General features: G+C 38.1%; 1 protein-coding gene across 1 annotated transcript in view; it reads left to right on the top strand.

Annotated features, from left to right (window-relative positions):
- Positions 1-3,696: 3,696 nt before the first annotated feature.
- The window catches only part of KPNA4 (karyopherin subunit alpha 4), a 62,117-nt gene continuing 46,835 nt past the window's right edge, over positions 3,697-18,978 (top strand). Inside the window, exon 1 of the mRNA XM_061417179.1 lies at positions 3,697-4,070. Within this exon, the coding sequence (XP_061273163.1) occupies positions 4,002-4,070 (69 nt within the window). The 5' untranslated portion in view covers positions 3,697-4,001. The remainder of the gene's footprint in view (positions 4,071-18,978) is intronic.

Raw genomic sequence — 18,978 nt, forward strand, 5'->3', positions numbered from 1 at the left:
TCAAGTCTGAAAAACTCAAGTCTGAAAAATCCTGGCAATAAAGAGGAATAAATAAAGTCCCCTAATACCTGATCAGTTCTGTTTTCCTAAGAAAATAAAATTGTGTTAACAAAGGTTCACTGCTTTTTTCTCTCTCTCAAAAAAAAAAAAAAAAGAACCACTTCAACTATAAAAAAATATAAATTACATTTTAATTAAGATTTAGCAACATAAAAAAAAAAAAAAGATTTAGCAACATATAAAGCTGCTTCTTCTTTCAGCAAATACTGCCTAGAGTTTTGCTCAAGAAATTGCACATAATTCCCCAAATGGTAACACAAACTATAAGATCCATACTCTAGATTAAAGAGGGATTCTACATTCTTCAATTTAATGTATGTATCATAAGAATACTCCAAACTGCTTAAATGAAACTATGATCAATTATAATTATTTTTGAAATTACATTTGATCAACTAAAACACCATATAAAGCTTCACAAATCCTCTTCACAAATCTCTGCTGCAGAACAGAGAAATAGTAAAGAAAATAAATAAATTTGTTTATTCAGAAAGTGACTCTAAGAAGAGAATTTCACAACACATTGAAAGTTAATATCTCCACAATATTTTAGACTTTTCTTATACCAAAGTAATAATGTCGGGATATTAAGTACCTGATATTGAATATCCTATTTAAAAATAGGTCTTATGGGCCTTCAATGGCTAAGTCAAAGATCTCTCTTGGTAAATGTGGTTTATTTTCAAATATCTTTTGATATTGATTTCTAACATAATTCTACAGTGATAAGAGAATAGACTGTATGATTTCAATACCTTTAGACCATGAAATTTTTGCACTTTATGTCCCTGGATATGTTCCAGTGTCTCTTGGTTTATAGTCTATGGGAACTTGAATAGAATTTGTATCCTGCTGTTGTGTGAAAATTGTATAAATCTTAATTATGTGGAATTGGTTCATAGTGCTTTTCAAGTCTAGTATATCTTTCTACTTTTCTATTTGTTAATTTTTGAGAATTTGATACTGAAACTCCAACTAAAAATCCTAATTTATCTTCATTAAAACATTGTAATATGTAGTAGAACTATGTGTAACTTTGTTCTGTATTTTCCAAGTTTCCTGTAAATGTGTTATCACACTTTCATAATTTAAAAAAAAATAGGCCTTGTGTAGAAGTCTTATAGTATTTGGTTATAATTATATTTCATATACACAAAAACACTTGTTAATTAATCTATGTTGAAATGATATTAATGGCTGCATTTTACTATTTCCTTAGTTCTCCAAGTTAAATTTCTGAAACCTCCTAACTATGCTTAGAGCTACCATATCTTGCCAATTAGATTGCCAATCTGCATTTAGATCTATTACTAACTCCAGGGAAAACAGTGTACCCCTTTTATAAATTATATGTCTTCTATCTGTAAAGAGGAGGGCTTCCCAGGTGGCGCTAATGGTAAAGAACTCACTTGCCATTGCAGGAGACATAGAGACAAGGGTTTGATCCCTGGGTTGGGAAGACACAGGCAACCCACTCCAGTCTTCTTGCCTGGAGGATCCCATAGAGGAGCCTGACACGCTACAGTCCATAGGGTCGCAATGAGTCAGACATTACTGAAGTGTCTTAGAACACACACACACATCTGGAAAGAACTACATGTAAAGTGAGAGGCAATGGGTAGGGATAATTTCAAATGAATAATTTAGGCCAACAGAAAGACTACCTATCCTTATAATTAAGGATAATTGTTCATTTTAGAAAAGTATGTTCCAACTCCTAAACATGTAGGGGGTTTGCCCTGAAGCCTATGTCTGAATCTACTCCCTTAACTTTAACCCTAGAATGAGCATGATACAAAATTAAGAATTCTTAGAAGGAACCCAGTGTAGATTAGAAACTGTAACAACTCAATCAACATTTTTAATCAAGAAGTGTTAGCTTGTTTCTTAACTTAATGAAACATACACTCACAACAGTTTAGCTGTAGGTCCTGACTTGTCACTGAGTGCATACTAAGGGTGCCAAGCACGAGGTGCTGGGAATATAGAGAAAAAACAAATACGGCCCTTGACTTCAGAGAGCTTATTGTCTAGAGAGGGAGAGGCACCTTAGACAGACATTAAACAAATACGGAAGACCAAAATTACAAGTTGTGGTTATTTCCTGTTTGTATTGCCTCTCTCTCAGTGGATACTGTGATCACACCCTTCTTTTAGGAGTAGGATATTCTGAACTGAATTTTCTTATTCTAAACTCAGTTTGAAGACATCAGTGCTACCGTGTGCAATGTTACTTCAATTAAATGGTTCTATGGGGAATAAAATTTATAATGAACATCATTTTAAACTTAAAATCGGCACTGAATTTACATTCACGTTAACGTACAGTGTGAATTGTTTCCAAGCACAGCTTCTGTTTGCCTAGGTAGCTGAAAGCATACTAAGTATTGAGGACTTTAAAGGCATTATTCTCATTTTAAACGTTTTAAAATATATTTTCAAACCATTTCCGTCTCCCGTTTTCTTAAGTACTTTTAGTACATTCTTTCGTAGATTGTGTTATTTTTATCTCTGGTAATAACATTTTTGTTAGAGATGTGTATGTTTGGAACTCTTTTCCCTTCTCAACAGAGTCACAATATTACATTTCCTATGTCAGGTGCCACGGTTCCCGCCTTTCCGAAGTTAGTACTGTGTGGCCGAGAAGTTCCTTTAACTTTACAAGACGAAGTATCTTGGAGGATGGGGGACTTCCCTGGTGGCTCAGTGGTAAATAATCCGCCTGCCAAGCAGGAGCCACCGGTTCGATCCCTGGACTGGGAAGAGCACCTGGAGACGGAAAAGGCAACCCACGACAGTATTCTTGCCTGGGAAATCCCATGGACAGAGGAGCCTGGCGGACTACAGTCCATAGGGTCGCCAAGAGTCCTATACGGTTACCACTGAGCCATCAGGGAAGCCCCTAAGAGTCCGATAAGTCCTAGCAACTAACCAACAACACAAGAATAACCACAGGATAAATCAGCGCTTCCCTAGTTCCCACCTGTTGCGGGACTTGGTCAGAGGGGATGAATCAGATTCCTCTAAAGCGTCCTTTTCCTTTTCCAGCCACTGACCCTCCCGCTTTCCGCTGCGACTCCGGAACGCAAGTCACTCTTTCCAATCCAGCCCCCAAGGCCGGGCCCCCAGACAGCAGAGACCCCTGCCAGGGTAGGGAGCTCGATTGAGAATAGGGGGCTGTCCCGATCCGGGATGGAACCGAGGCGCAGATCTCCTGTAAAGCACCAGGAGCGCGTAAAGAATGCCCTAGGAGAGAAGACGCACCGAAGAAGAAAAGAACGTACTTTGACTGAGCTTCGGCCCGGGGACTCCAGACCTCTGGGGCGGGCCCTACAACCAGAACAAACCAACTCGTTCCCGGGCGTCTCCTTCCCCCTTCCCCATCCCGCCTTCCTTTAAGCCTCCTACTTCTCTTTCGCTTCCTCCCCCCTGCTCCGGGGGCACGTGGTCCCTCCCTGCTCTTCCTCGCCACAGCCCCTCCCCTCCGGGCCCATCCCGCGGCCCCTTCCTCCCAGAGTCTCCCGCTTCCCCTTTCCATTCGCTCTTCCGCCCCCGCTCTCCATCGTTCTTTCTGATTGGTCGCGCGCACCGGAGTCTGGTTGGCCAATCGGCGAGCGGGACTGGCGGCGATGGGCGTGGCCGCGGCGCCGGGGCCCTCAGATCGAGGCTGCCTCCCCCTCGCAGCCGGCAGCACATTCCGCCGCCGTTGCCGCCGCCCGGCTCCGCAGTTGTCTTCGCCGGAGCTGCGGTCGCGCTGGGGTTAGGGCGGGGGGGGACGGGCAGGGAGAGCGAAGACCGCGGCGGAGGCAGGTGAGAGGAGGAAGGAAGCGGCGGGCACAGCAGCTCAGGCAGCGGCCCGGTTCCTGGGAGTGTCGGTGCGGCGTGGTGGTTGGGGCGGATCCCGCGGGGCCCGGGCGGGGGAAGGAGTCACCGGCCCGGCCATGGCGGACAACGAGAAACTGGACAACCAACGGCTCAAGAATTTCAAGAACAAAGGCCGCGACTTGGAGGTAAACTCGGGGACGCCGGCGGGGTGAGGGCCGTGGGCCTCGGGTCGATCTCTGCCGGGACTCGGAGTGTGGGGAGTAGGGGCGGGAGCCGCCGCCGCCGCCGGGCCGCGGGGGAATGGCGCTGGGGGCCGGCCCGTCCGTGACGCGTGTGCTAACGCGCCGGGAAGTTTGTGTCGGGCCTGGTCCGCCTCCGCGGGGAGCGAGGTGCCGGGGTACGGCTGGCGCGGCCTAGGCCTGCCCCGCGGAGCCGGCCCGGCGCGGTTGCAAGGGGCTGGGCCTCGCGGCAGGGAGGCCGGGCGCGGCGAGTGTGGAGGAGGCGTGCGTGTGCCGCGCAGCCCCGGCCCGCCTGCGCCCCCAGCCCAGGAGCGGCGGCGGAGATTCCGGTTCTGGCTCCCGCATCGACGTCTGGGGCCGAGGGTGGGGAGGGAGGAGGGACTAGCGTGTGGCGACCGAGTGGGGCTCGGAAGTTCCTCAGCGAGGCCCGAGTCGTCTCCACTTAAAGGCACTTTCTCTGGTCTTTCCGACTCCCGCTTTACCCCTGCCTCCCCCCAATATCCAAACTACAGGAGTCAACTTCTCCGTTGAAAAAAAACACCCCCGGCGTGAGAGGCCTTCCTGGTGATGCTAACAGTGCCTTCCAGCGGCCTGTGTTTTACTGTGGATATAGCTGATGTGGATGAGCAAGATGTGGCTCACGGTGTGCGCTCTTCCTGGCAAAGGATAACCCTTATGTCAGCTTGTTCACAAATCTTTTTACCCCTTCCTGAGAGACCACCAGCTGCATTCTTATCTATAAAGTCCAAAGGGTTATTCAAAGCTGTCTTCCTCTAGTCTACAGTATCCTTTCCCTCCACCTGCCGGTGGTGGTGGTAATGGGGGATGGGGTGGGCTGCGGAATGGCACCATCACATTTTATTATTCTAAAAGGGTGAAAAAAAACCCTTCATTATCTTAGATAACAGCTGCTTTTGAGGTTCTTAAGGTACATAAGGTGTGTGAGTTAAAACACCTATTAACATATATTAACAGATATAACACCTATAAACATTTTTGATAGACTTTTTCCCTTCAGTTTTACGAGTCTAGGTGAATAGGGGTTCTTTTGTTTGCCTTTTTTTTTTTTTTTTTTAATATTTCCATTCTGCATCTGAATCAAGAGTTTAGCTTTTAAAAGAAGGTGGTCTAGTAGTATTTTTTATTTTTTTGTACTTTTTTAAACTGAAATCTTCAAATTCCCATTATCTGTTTCTGAACTTTGAGCTTTTGCCTGATTGAGATAGTGACTATTTGGGGGGCTTTCCACAAAGCCATTTACTCTCCAAGGCAGTTAATGCTGTCTCAGTGAGTTTCCTAGTTTGAGGGACTTAAATACTATCTGGTTAATTCTGTGATTCTTTTAAGGTTAACATCAGGCATAATTTTTATAATACTTTTTTTTTTTAATGAAAGAATTTTAACTTTATTGAGATGATTCACATGCTATTGAACGTGCCATTTAAATGTAGAATTTATGATTTTCATTGTTTAGTAGTGTAATGATGTGATGAAAAAAATTTTGACTTTTATGAATATTTAAAATGAGGGGGGAAAATCACAAATTACAAAACCTAAAAGCTTAAATATGGCAAAATTAGAAAAATCTAGAGAAATATCAATTAAATGCTTGACAGTCCTTCAAATTTCTTTCCCTTCTACTTTTCTGGCTGCTTTTTATTTTTTAAACAACTTCATTGCGATGTAATTCACATACTATACAGTTCACCCAAATTTTTGGTATTTTCACTTAGTTGTACAGCCATCAGCACAGTCAGTCTTAGAACGTTTTCATCACCCTCCAAAAGAAACCCAGACTCACTAACAGTCATTCTGTCTTTTTAGATTTACCTATTCTAAATATTTCATATAAATGGAATTATACAGTATGTGATCTTTTATGACTGGCTTCTTTCAGGTAGCATAATGTTTTCAAGGTTTATACGTATTGTAAAAATAATGTATTAGTGCTTTATTCCTTTTTATAGCTGACTATTCCAGTGTGTGCATATACTGCTTTTTGTTCGTTCATTCATCATTTGATGGATATTTGCATTGTTTCCACTTTTTAATGATTATGCATAATTCTGCTCTGAATATTCATCTACACATTTTTTGTGTAGACCTGCATTTTCATTTCTCTTTGGTTTTACACGTATGGTAACTTTATGTGTCACTTTCTGTGGAATTGCCAAGCTGTTTTTAGGTGATCCTTATTTTTTAAATTCATGTTCTCCCCTCACTGTGTATCTCTTATTATTTTAGTCAAAATAAGATTAAGGGCTGATTCTATATTAGAACCATATTTGCTATGTGATTTTTTAAAAATAGCTGTAAATACACATTAAGTAAAATGTTTTGAGAAGTTCATTTTGCCTTATGGGCATCCTTTGGTGACTTTGATAACTGTGTGTGCATTAGGAATATGAGTGTTTTCATGTTTCCACCTAAAGAAATGGGATATGATTCTAAGAGAAAGTCATCCTTTCTCCTCACTTATCCTGTCACATATGCCTGCAATGAAATAAAAACATCTTTTATTATCCTTGGAGAATATTAGAAGGCCTATGTGTGTATGTGCTTAGTCGCACAGTCGTGTCCAACTCTTTGTGACCCTATAGACTGTAGCCCGCCAGGCTCCTCTGTCCATGGGATTCTCCAGGCAAGAATAATAGAGTGGGTTGCCATGCCCTCCTCCAAGGTATCTTCCAACCCAGGGATGGAACTCAGGTCTCCTTCGTTGCAGGTGGATTCTTTACTGTCTGAGCCACCAGGGAAGCCCTAGAAGCCCTAGTGTGTGTATTTATTAATTATATACATGCCTGTGTCCCTCAAAATACTAATTATGCCCATTTCTTCCCCCTCAAATATGGTTAATTAAATATTTCATGTTCTTCTTTACATACAAGTCTTCAAAATCTGGCCTTGTACACTTAACAGAATATCTCAGTTTGGACTAGCTCCATTTCAGCTGCAGCTGTGGCTACCTTATTGGACAGCACTGATATAGAGGAGAGCAAGTAGAGTGAGATAACTAGCATTTTTGGTTTGATCTAACATTGTTTGGTTCCAAATTATGGGTACGAAATCCTGGAATTTAGTTTAATATCTAACTTTGTGTGTGACTTTGGGAGAGTCAGTTAATCTTACAGTTCTTTCATCTGTAAAATTAGAGGTACTTGACATCTACTTCCTATTGTGAAGATTAATAGGTTTAATGTTAGAAAGGTGCCTGGCAATTCTCTGAGTGTTTTATCACCTTCAGCTTTTCTTTTTAGGAGGAAGAAGGGGATTTAATAGGATTTAGTGGAATTGATAGTCTTGCTTCCTTATTTGCAGTTGGCTCCTTGTTTTTTCCTCCATGTGCATATATCTTACGTTGAACTTAAAATTTATGGGAACATTTTTAATGTAGAGCTATGAATTGCCCATTGAAAGATAGTTTGGGAACAGGGAATTAGTGACCCTTCTAAAGTAAGAATTTCTGTTAGAATTGAAACTAATTATATGACCTTCAATCTGATATTCATTCCTATCATTTATTCTACAATTCTGGCTCCTCCAAAATATGGTCATGCTAACTTCTTGAAAGATAACGGCATTAAAGAAGGTGTATGTCAATACCCTTTTAAAATAACTTATAGGAACTGTCAGATGGTATTCAAGGTGTGGCTTCTTTTATGTAGTGTGATGAAGGATCATCATTAGTTTGAGATAGTAACCATAGAGAGGGTATGCACAGTTTAACACAGGAAATGGGTACTGACCAAATTTCAAATTAAAAAATGAGTCAGAATAAAGCAGACCAAGTTCATCTAGCTTAAGTTTTAAATGTAGAGAGGTAGAGGGGAAATTCTCTTGTAGACTTTCTAATAAACCTGCATAATTTTTATAGAAGTTCTGAGATTATCCAGGTTTGAATAGAGCATAAGTTTTGTTAGGTAAATAATTAGATTTTATAAAAACTGCTTTGAGAAAAATGATTACCCTAAAAATAAAAGAATATTAAAATACTACATAATTGGAAACTTATAATCGTCCACGCAACATGAAATATGAAGTCAGCTTGAACTTTAGGAAAAAATTACTTGGTTGGCAAGAGTTTAATAAATTGATCAGCTGTTTTGTTGTTTAGAAATGGCCTTGGTGATTTGTTAAACTGTACAGAGTGAAAGGCATTGTTAAGCTATTAAGTCTTGTTAACTTTTAGAGACTGACCTCTCTCATCACAAATCTTGGAACATATTTGCTATACTTAAAATAACCACTGTCTAATTTTTCATATAATAGTCCAGGCATGTGACAATAGGAAATATCTGATAGAAATATAGTTGGGAATTAAATAATTGTGCTTTCTGCCAGCTTTCCTAGTTTATAAGGCAACCAATTTCAGAATTGCTTCATTGGTAATTTTCTTAGAGATATCAAGATCTTTGTTTTTCATAGAGCCTAGTATGTCAGATGTGAATATAACAAGATTGGGAAGAGTTGTAGGAGTAATTTAGCTTTAAAAGAATGAAAATACTTTAGAAAAAAAATGTGTAGGTAATTTTTAAACATTGATCTCTTGTATCTGATAGTGGTTGTGGGTCCTTAAGGTATTTTTTAATGTTGCTGAAACAGCATTCATCTACTTGAGGCCTATAATAATGAAATGAGAGCTTGTCCAATCTAACCTTGAGTGATAATTGTGATACTCACAGGTTTAGTTTTAGAACAGAGGAGAAGTTTGATTAAAGGGAACTAACTTCTTCAGCATCTGCTGTATATATACTTTTACTTGTATTTTCATTTCTCTCAATCATAGAAGTAGGGATTACTATTCATTATGTAAAGAAAACATTCTAGAGTTACATGACATAATAGCTTAACATTCAAGGGAATGACTTTAACGCAGATGTTTCAAAGTGAAATCTGTACTATTTGTATTATGTTTAGGACCTCCCTTTAGCTTCTCTCAGCCTTAATACAGATCTCAAAGTTGATTAAAGGGTAAATGGAAAGCACCTAGTATAGTCCATGGGGTATAATAGGCATTCAGTAAGGATATTTTGTTGTTGTTGTTTTTACCAGAAATATTTTTGGAAATTGTGTTTCATTTGTAGACTTTAAACTAGAGAACACAATCCATTTACTTACTGTCCTTTCCATCTTAGTAAGACAGGTATGAAGAAGACTCCCCCTTCTACAGATCAAATGAAAACAATCTTTATATTGGCACCTACTAAATAAAGACAAAATATATGTGGTTGTAATGGCCTTAGTTCAGAAATTTTCAGAGCATTGGGTCTCAAGACCCATTTATGCAGTTAAAAATAAGGACCCTCAAAAAGCCTTATTTGCAGGTTTCTATCAACTTTTACCATTTTAGAAGTTAAACAAGTAAGAATTTTTAAAAATATTAATTCATAAAATAGCAATAATAGAGGAGTTTTATATAAACATAAATTTCCAGCCAAAGAGAACTGATTTTTCAAAACCCTCCAAAATTGGTGAGAAGAATGGCCATGTTTAACACTTTTCTTGAGTCTCTTTAATATTTGGCTTTAGAAAAGATAGGTGAATTCTCAATTTTTGTGATATACTCTTTTGGTTGAAGTATATGAAGAATTGCCAGCTTCACACAATAGGCAGTTGAAAAAGGGAAGAACACTTAATAATCTTTTTAGATAATTATAAAAATTACTTTGATATACCATATCATACCATATAAGCCCAAGCTCCATAGTTTCTTTAAAAAGTTAGTTGCAGTATGGAATCTGAAATCACTTAGTAAACTTCTTACTCTTACGTTAAAATCCACTGGTCTGTCTTACCCTTGGACGTTACTGATTTTGTAACATCGTGTGTTGGTCATTTGGAAAATACTAGTTCACTGAGTTACGTAGATCTTCCAGATGCTGACACACTTGATTATACAGTAAAAATTCACAGTTAGCATCACCACATAAGTTCATCAGAAAAATCTTAAATATTGGAAGTCTGTCAAGCTCACAGTGGTAGATAGAAGTTTTCCAAAGTTCTTATCTTCACTTTAAAGCTCAAACTTTATCATTAGCAATGAATACTGTAAGTTGTTTTTCTTGAAGCTATAAGCTCACTTTGCTCATTTTTGTGAAAACATCTGCCAGATACTGAATAGCCATAATTTGTCTGTCAGTTGTTCTTTCAAGTAAAGATGATGTTCCATGAAAAAAGTGGCTAGTTCAATTAGCAACTCAAACAGTCCCACAAATACTTTTTCCTGAGACAGTCATCCTGCTGCAGGCGTATTCTGTAGAAATGGTTTGTGTGTGTTCCCCATTTTATCACAAAATTTTAGAAAGAAAAGGCTTTAAAAAAATTTTTTAATAACAGTAACAATTTTTTTTACTGATTTATCAAGGACATTCTCAAGTGAGCTGCCTCTTTTCTTTTTAACTGAAATACAGTGATTGCTTTATCCACTGCAGTGCTGTACAGTGCAAATGTTAACTGAATAAAAACAACTATTAGTAGTAATTTAAGAAAATAGTTTTGCCCTTGTGGACCCTCTGAAAAGGTCTCACTGTCCCCACAGGGGCTTGTTGACCACACTTGGAGAATCATTGTCTTTGTGTATTGTAGGTTCTGTTACAGGTGATAGTCACTTTTAATTGATACAAGGCTCTTAAAAGGCTTTATAGTATCACAGTTAAATAACATGGACTATGGAGTCATACCTTGATTTGAACCCTAGTTCCTCTGTTCAATAGTTACAGAAGTTAACTTAGTATCTTTGCAAGCAGAGTGAATGGTGGCTCTATTTGTATCAACTTGCTTCATCATAGGTTACAACCAAATAACCCTCCTCCCCCAACTGTGTGTTCCCTGTCAGAGTAACATTTTGTTTGCAGTTCCTTTTGTACCACTGTGCACCATAATTCAAATCACATCACATGAATTGGACTTCTTTTTTCCCTTCATTAGCACTCAAGTGAAAGCCTACTTTCTCCTGCATGCTTAACCAAATTGTCACAAAATTACTGATTTCTGACTTCATTTCTCTAATCCTGTGTTGTAAGTAGTTTTGTAAATACTTTATGTAGATTTTGTTAACTGATGGCCCACAAAACTAAATTGAACCAGAAAATAGCTCAAATTCACACCATTTGGTACACATAATGAAAAATGGCTTAAGGCCATAGTCATTTGCTGGTACTATAAGATTAGCTTGATTATAAAATGCTAAACTTTTCTTTTACTGTTTATGTATTATTAGGATAAAATTTGATTAACTATCACTTTTACCCTCAATTAATTTACATTCAATTAATGTAAATTAACATTTTCAATAATGGTGTGTTTTGACAAACCTGAAACTTTTTAATTAACAAAAGTCAGAATCCTAAGATAATGTGGTGTTTCATAATTTGGTGACAGACATTTTTAATATTAGAAAGCAAATTATGTTCTGCTTCAGTTTCCAGTTCTTTAAATGAAAACTTTAGTTGCCTGGTAACTACTCTTAATACTTGTTTAGTGTTTTTATGGCTGCACCACATGCGGAATCTTAGTTCCCCCACCAGGGGATGAACTCAAGCACCCTGCAGTGGAAGCGCAGTCTTAACCACTGGACCACCAGGGAACTACCTTGTTTTAGTTTTTATAGTATGTCTTTGTGTTTCCTTAAAGTAAATGTTACATAAATTTAGTTACAGTAATTATTTACCTGGTTGTATTAAATAACCCTACACTTTTTGCCACCCATCCTGCCTATTTTCCTGTTCCTCTTTAGCCACTTTGAGCTTTTCAGGTACAGGGGTAAAAAGCAAAATAAAGTTTTGAGATTTTTTAATAATTACTCTAGGTTCTCTAGTAATTATTAAACCCTATATTTTCTGGCTTTCTTTAGAATAGTGACTTTAAATACCATAAACTTTTTCCATAATGTTGATATTAAAAGTTAGGTCTGATAGCTTTAGGCTGAAAAGGCTGGTTTTTTTTAATATTCAGAGCGCAACTTGAATTAGTTTAAGCACAATGAGGGAATCTGGCTCTTAAAAACCAGGAAGTTCAGAGCTGTAGCTCACTTTGTAAGAGCTCTAATGAAAGTCTAGGGAAGGACTCTGATCAAGATTTGATTGCATGCTTGTACCTGAATTTAGTCACTGTGGGCAGAGGAATATGGCTTTGTAATTGGCCAGTACAAAGTCATGTGCCACAGACCAGGTGTGGGTTGGGGGGGTGGCGGGGATTGATTGGGAAAGGTGTTGGTGTGGTGGTTTCGTTGCTAAAGTTGTGTCTGACTCTTTGCAACCCCATGGACTGTAGCCCGCCAGGCTCCTCTGTCCATAGGATTTCTTGGCAAGAATACTAGAGTATTTCCTTCTCTAGAAAATACTGCCATTTCCTTCTCCAAGGGATCTTCCTGACTCCAGGATCAAACCTGCAGACCCGCATCTCCTACATTGCAGACACATTCTTTTACTGCTGAGCCACCAGGGAAGCCCCAATTAAACCACAGGTTTCCCTGAATCAGAGGCCTATCTGTTTCAAGGAAAAAGGAAGAAAAAGCCTATTGAAGATAAGTATAAAGCACTACCATACAGTATAGATGTAGAATGGTTTCTTATTTTGCCTTTGACTTTTATATAGAGATGTTCATTCACAGGTATAGCTACAGATTTGAGTTCATCTTTTTTTTTACATAGATGTTTGTAAAAACTATTTGTAGTAGCCTCAAATTGGAAACATCTAAACATTCATTAGCAGGTTAATGGACAGTCTGTGGTATATACATACAATGGGTTAGCTCAGCAATAAAAACAAATGATTGATACAGGCAAAATGTGACTCTAAAAACTATCATACTGAATGAAATAAGCTGGACCAAAAAAGAATATACACTATAATTTTGACTTCATTTGTTGATCAACTATTTTCTTAAACATCTTATATCAGTGTTCACATTGTTTTCTCTTAATGTCTTGAATAATTTTTCTCAATTCCCTTTTGTTCCCCAGCTTTAAAATAGTAACAGTATTATCTTTAAATTATGAAAAAGCTTATTTAGGACCAATAAACAAATGCAGTGTATGATCAAGATCATTAATCATTAAGCTGAAAACCATAATGAGATACCACTTCCTACTAGTATAGCTGTAAGCAAAAAAATAAACCAGTGTTGGTGATGATGTAGAGAAAGTAGAACCCTCATACATGGCTAATGAGAATATAAAATGGTTCAGCTACTTTGGAATGCAGTTTGGCAGTTCCTCAAAAAGTTAAACAGTTAACATGTGACCCAGCAGTTCCACTCCTAGGTATAAACCCAAGAGAATTGAAAACAAGTGTCTGCACGAAAACTTGACCAAGAATGTTTGTAGTAGCATTATCTAAAATAGGCAAAACATGGAAACAACCCAAATATCCATCAACTCAAGAATTGATAAACAAAATGTGGTATATGCATACAGTGGAATATTATTCTACCATAAAAAGAATTTAACTACTGCTGCAGATTACTACATGGGTGAACCTTGAAAACATTATGGTACCTGAAAGAAGCCAATTAGAAAAAATCACATATTCTATAATTCCAATTATATGAAATGTCCAGGATAGGGAAATCCAAAAAGACCAAGTAGATTAGTAGTTGCCAAGGCCTGGGTTAAGAGGCAAATGGGAAATGGCTGCTAATAGGCATGGGGCTTTTTGTGGTGAAAATTATGATCTGGAATTAGATGGTGGTGATTGATGTGCAACTTTGTGAATATACTAAAAACCACTGAATTTTACATTTTGAATAGTAAATTGTGTCGTATGTGGTTTATATCCCAATAAAGTTGTAGCTTAATTAAGAGAAATAAGTAGGGATTACGGTAACTTTCTACTGCCTAAGGGTCACAGATAAACTGTTGGCAGCTCTTTTTCACTTAACTTCTTCATCTACTCTTCCCTGAATTGAATTCATTTGTTCAGCAAATATTTATTTAGTTTCTTTGTCTGAGGTTCTGTTGTAAGTGAGGCTTGAGCAATGAGTAACACAGGCTAAATTCCTCTTTTCATGGTTTTTGCATTCTAGCAGGTCACGATTTCTCAGAGCCCTGCTCTGAACTGACTCTGTGGGGATATTTAGCCACTGTGAGCTAATGTTGTAGATAGCTTATTTTTCTTTCCTAAACTCAAATTTATAATAAATAATATACCTCAGATTTGAAGAGAAACAACATCTTAAATGTTTGCCATTCAGTAACTCTTCCCTTGAGATTTGTGGAAAAGGTTGACTTCAAGAATGAGAAGACCTAGGATTGCATCTCATTAGCTATATGCCATTAGGAAAGCTTTCTCATAATTTTTTTTTAGCCTCAATTTCTGTAAAATTGAGGGAAATTAATGTAAAATTGATTCTGGAAAAGATTGAAGGCAGAAGGAGAAGAATGTGACAGAGGATGAAATAGCTGTATGGCATCACCGATTCCATGAACATGAACTTGGGCAAACTCCAGGAGATGGTGAGGGACAGGGGGGCCCGGCATGCTGCAGTTCATGTAGTGGCAAAGAGTCAGACCCGACTAGCAACTGAACAACAAATTCTGTAAAATTAAAGTCTCACTTTAGTGGATACTTACTTTGATTAAGCTTTTAAGAATGTAAGGAACAGGGAATTCCTTGGCAATTTAATGGTTAGGACTTGATGCTTTCACTGCTGAGGGCCCGGGGTTCAGTCCCTGGTTGGGGAATTATGATTACATAAGCCGCAAGGCACAGCCAAATAAAAAGAAAAAAAGCAAGGAACACCCTATTCAGACTATGTCAAATAAGCGTGAGGCATTAGGAAAATTAAGGAACCAGTGTTCACATTATCCAAGATTATTTCAGGTAGGAATGTCTTGGTAGGAATTCCTGGATCTTTGCTCTGCTGCTCTGCCAGCCACTAATTCAGCTGGTAAATTGTATTTTTCCTAGATTCCGACTCTTATAGTCTTTATGTAACTTTTGTGTTGAATTGCTCACAGAATCTGCTTGCACTAATAAGCTGTGTCCAAACTGAGGCAGATTGTTTTTACTGCTGGCCTGATTATGAATTGGCTTTTCCCCTTCACCTCCCCACCTGTCATGTGTGGGGTCAGGGAAAGTGGGTGTCACATAAGTAACATTCTTTGCTGATTTTGCAACAACATCCCTGGAAAGAAGTTTCTTTTAGATAATGTTTTTTAAGTTTGATACTAGTTAATGTCACTCCATTCTTACTTTTCTGTTAACTTTCTCCTCACTATTAAAATCTTGGGCAAATCATTATTACCTTGTCATTATCTCATATTCACAGTGGTTGCCTTATTTCTGCTATTGCTCTTCTCTAATTCATAATAAACCAGCATGATTCTTTAAAAATAAATAAATCCAGTCACACTGCTCTACTTCAGTTGCATCCCACCACATTTAGCTTACAAACTCCTTACTGAGACCTTTAAGGCCTTGCTACATCTGGTGCTTGTCTCCTCCTCCTACCTCACTCAATTTATTATCTCCCCTTACTATTCTCTCATTCATCTTTTAATTTCTCTAACAGAATAATAGTCCTCTCTTCAGGCCTTTTACACATGCCTTTCTGTCAGAACGCCCTCCCCACTCCCTTCACCTGCTTGGTTATTTCTCATCTTTTGAATCTTCAATATCATTTACCTGAAGAGGCCATCCCTGAACAAGCTTGTTGAAAGTTAAATCCTTTTGTTGTTTTCCTTAAGAATATTTAGCATAATTTGTTAGTGTATTAACTCAGTGTTCATTTCTCCCATCAGACTGTAAGCTCCCTGAGAGTATGTACCTTGTCTATTTTGTACACCACTCTCTTCTGAATTCTCATCACAGAGCCTGGCATATAAGTAGCACTTAAACAGTATTTCTGGGAATCAAATGAAACTTTAAAAACAAAAAGCCATGGACTCTGAAGTTAAACTCTGAAGGTTAAAATTAGCGACTAAATGAAAAATTTTTTTTCAAATCAAGTTAATTTTTTTCTCTTGGAATGGTAATGGCATGGTAATTGTAGAAGTTGGAATAGGAAAAATAAAATAATCCTCTATAACCTTGCTGCTGTTATCTTTTGTGATGTTTTCTTTTTCTTGTGTACATTTTTCAAGTATATTTGGCCTTAATTTGGGTTTGTAGTTGGAATATAGCAAAGTTTTTCAGCCTTGGCACAGTTGGCATCTTCAGCCAGATAATTCTTTGTTGTGGGAAACTTCCCGTTGTAGAATATTCAGCAGTATCCCTTGCCTCTGTCCATTTGATGCCAGTAACATATCTATCTGTTCCCTCTCATCTGCAAGTTGTAAAAAATCAAAATTGTCTCCAGAAATAGCCATATGTCCCACAGATGACAAAATCATCCTGGGTGAGAACCCCTGGAGCGTAGTCTTGTGGGTATAGAACTAACAAAACACCAAGAAGGAACAACCTGAAAAGGAAACTGAGAGGCATACCCATTTACAATAGCATTGAAAGGAATAAATTGCTTAGGAATAAAACTAACCAATGAGAAGAAAAACTTTTACATGGGAAACTGTAAAATGTTGCTGAAAGAAATTAAAGAGGACACAAATAGAGACATAACTGTATTCATGAATTAAAAGACTTATTATTGTTAAATGTCAGTACTACCCAAAGTGATCTACAGATTTAATGCAATCTCTAGCAAAATCTAAATTGTGTTATTTGTAGAAAAATCCATCTTAAAATTTATATGGAATCTAATGGGCCTAAATAGCCAAAAATAATCTTGGGAAAAAAAGAGATAAAGTTGGAGATGTCATATTTCTTGGTTTTAAAACTTAGTATTATACAAAACTACAGTAGTAAAAACTGTAGGATTTGCACAAAATCAGGCATATATACCAGTGGGATAGAATGGGGAGCCCTCAAATAACCCTTGCATATATGGGCACATGATTTTTGGTGAGAGTATCAAGAGCATTCAATGGACATTCAAAAGACAGGCTTTTCAACAAATGGTGCTGAGAAAATTTGATATCCACAAGCAAAAGAATGAAGTGGGACATTCACCTAACACCATATAAAAAAATTAACTCAGAATGTACCAAGGGCATAAATAAAAGACAAAACCATAAAACTGTTAGAAGAAAACATAGGACAAAGGCTTCATGACATGGATTTAGCAATAATTTCTTGGATATGACACCAAAGGCAGAGGTAACAAAAGAGAAAATAGATAAATTGGACTACATAAAACTTGAAGATTTCTGTACATAAAAGGACCTGGCCAACATAGTGAAAAGGCAGCTGGCAGAATGGGAGAAAATATTTGCATATCTAATATGTGATTAATATCTTGAATATATAAAGAATTCTTACAGCTCAATAATAAACCATTTTTAAATGGGCAAAGGATTTGAATAAACATTTCTCCAAGGAAAATAGATACAGATGGCAGGAAAGAATCCGTCTGCCAATTCAGAAGACGCAAGTTTGATCCCTGGGTCAAAGATCCCCTGGAGAAGAAAATGGCAACCCACTCCAGTATTCTTGCATGGGAGATCCTATGGAAAGAGGACCCTGGTGGGCTACAGTCCATGGGGTCACAAAGAGAGTCAGACACGACTTAGCAACTGAACAACAGCATATGAGAAGATTCTCAGCGTTACTAGTTGTTGAGGAAGTGGAGATCAGAATCACAGTGGGAAAACCACCTCATGTTTAGAATGACTGCTTAAAAAACAAAATAACAAGTGTTGATGAAGATGTGGAGAAATTGGTACTCTAGTACACTGTTGGTAAGAATGCAAAATGGTTCAGCCACTGTGGAAAATGATATGCTGATTCCTCAAAAAATTAAAAATAGGGTTACCATATGACCTAGCAGTTCTACCTCTGAGTTAGGAATATACCCAAAAGAATTGGAAAAGACTTGAAAGAGATATCTGTACACTTGATATATATATTTGTACACTTAATATCTGTAGCAGCATTATTTATAGTAATCAAAACATAGAAGCAAACCATGTGTTGTTCAGTGGGTAAATGGACAAATAAAATGTGGTATACGCATACAATGAAATATTCTGACCTAAGAAGAAAGAAAATTCTGGTACATGTTACAATGTGGATAAAACTTAAGGCCATTATGTTCAGTCACAAAGAGCAAAAATTAATATAATTCCACTTATATTAGGTAAAAGGTGGAGAAGCTCTAAACAGTCACCAAAAACAAGACCGGGAGCTGACTGGCTCAGATCATGAACTCCTTATTGCCAAATTCAGACTTAAATTGAAGAAAGTAGGGAAAACCACTAGACCATTCAGGTATGACCTAAATCAAATCCTTCACGATTACACAGTGGAAGTGACAAATAGATTTAAGGGACTAGATCTGATAGACGGAGTGCCTGATGACCTATGGACCAAGGTTCCTGACATTGTAGAGGAGACAGAGATCAAGACCATCCCCAAGAAAAAGAAATGCAAAAAAAAGCAAAATGGTTGTCTGGGAAGGCCTTACAAATAGCTGTGAAAAGAAGAGAAGTAAAAAGCAAAAGAGAAAAGGAAAGATATAAGCGTCTGAATGCAGAGTTCCAAAGAATAGCAATAAGAGATAAGAAAGCCTTCCTCGGTGATCAGTCCAAAGAATTAGAGGAAAACTATAGAAAAGGAAAAACTGGAGATCTCTTCAAGAAAATTAAGAGGTACCAAGGGAACATTTCATGCAAAGATGGGCTCAATAAAGGACAGAAATGGTATGGACTTCACAGAAGCAGAAGATATTAAGAAGAGGTGGCAAGAATACACAGAAGAACTGTAGAAAAATGATCTTCATGGCCCAGATAATCATGATAGTGTGATCATTCACTTAGAGCCAGACATCCTGGAATGCAAAGTCAAGTGGGCCTTAGAAAGC

Source organism: Bos javanicus, chromosome 1, assembly GCF_032452875.1.
Source record: "Bos javanicus breed banteng chromosome 1, ARS-OSU_banteng_1.0, whole genome shotgun sequence".
Lineage (NCBI taxonomy): Eukaryota > Metazoa > Chordata > Mammalia > Artiodactyla > Bovidae > Bos > Bos javanicus.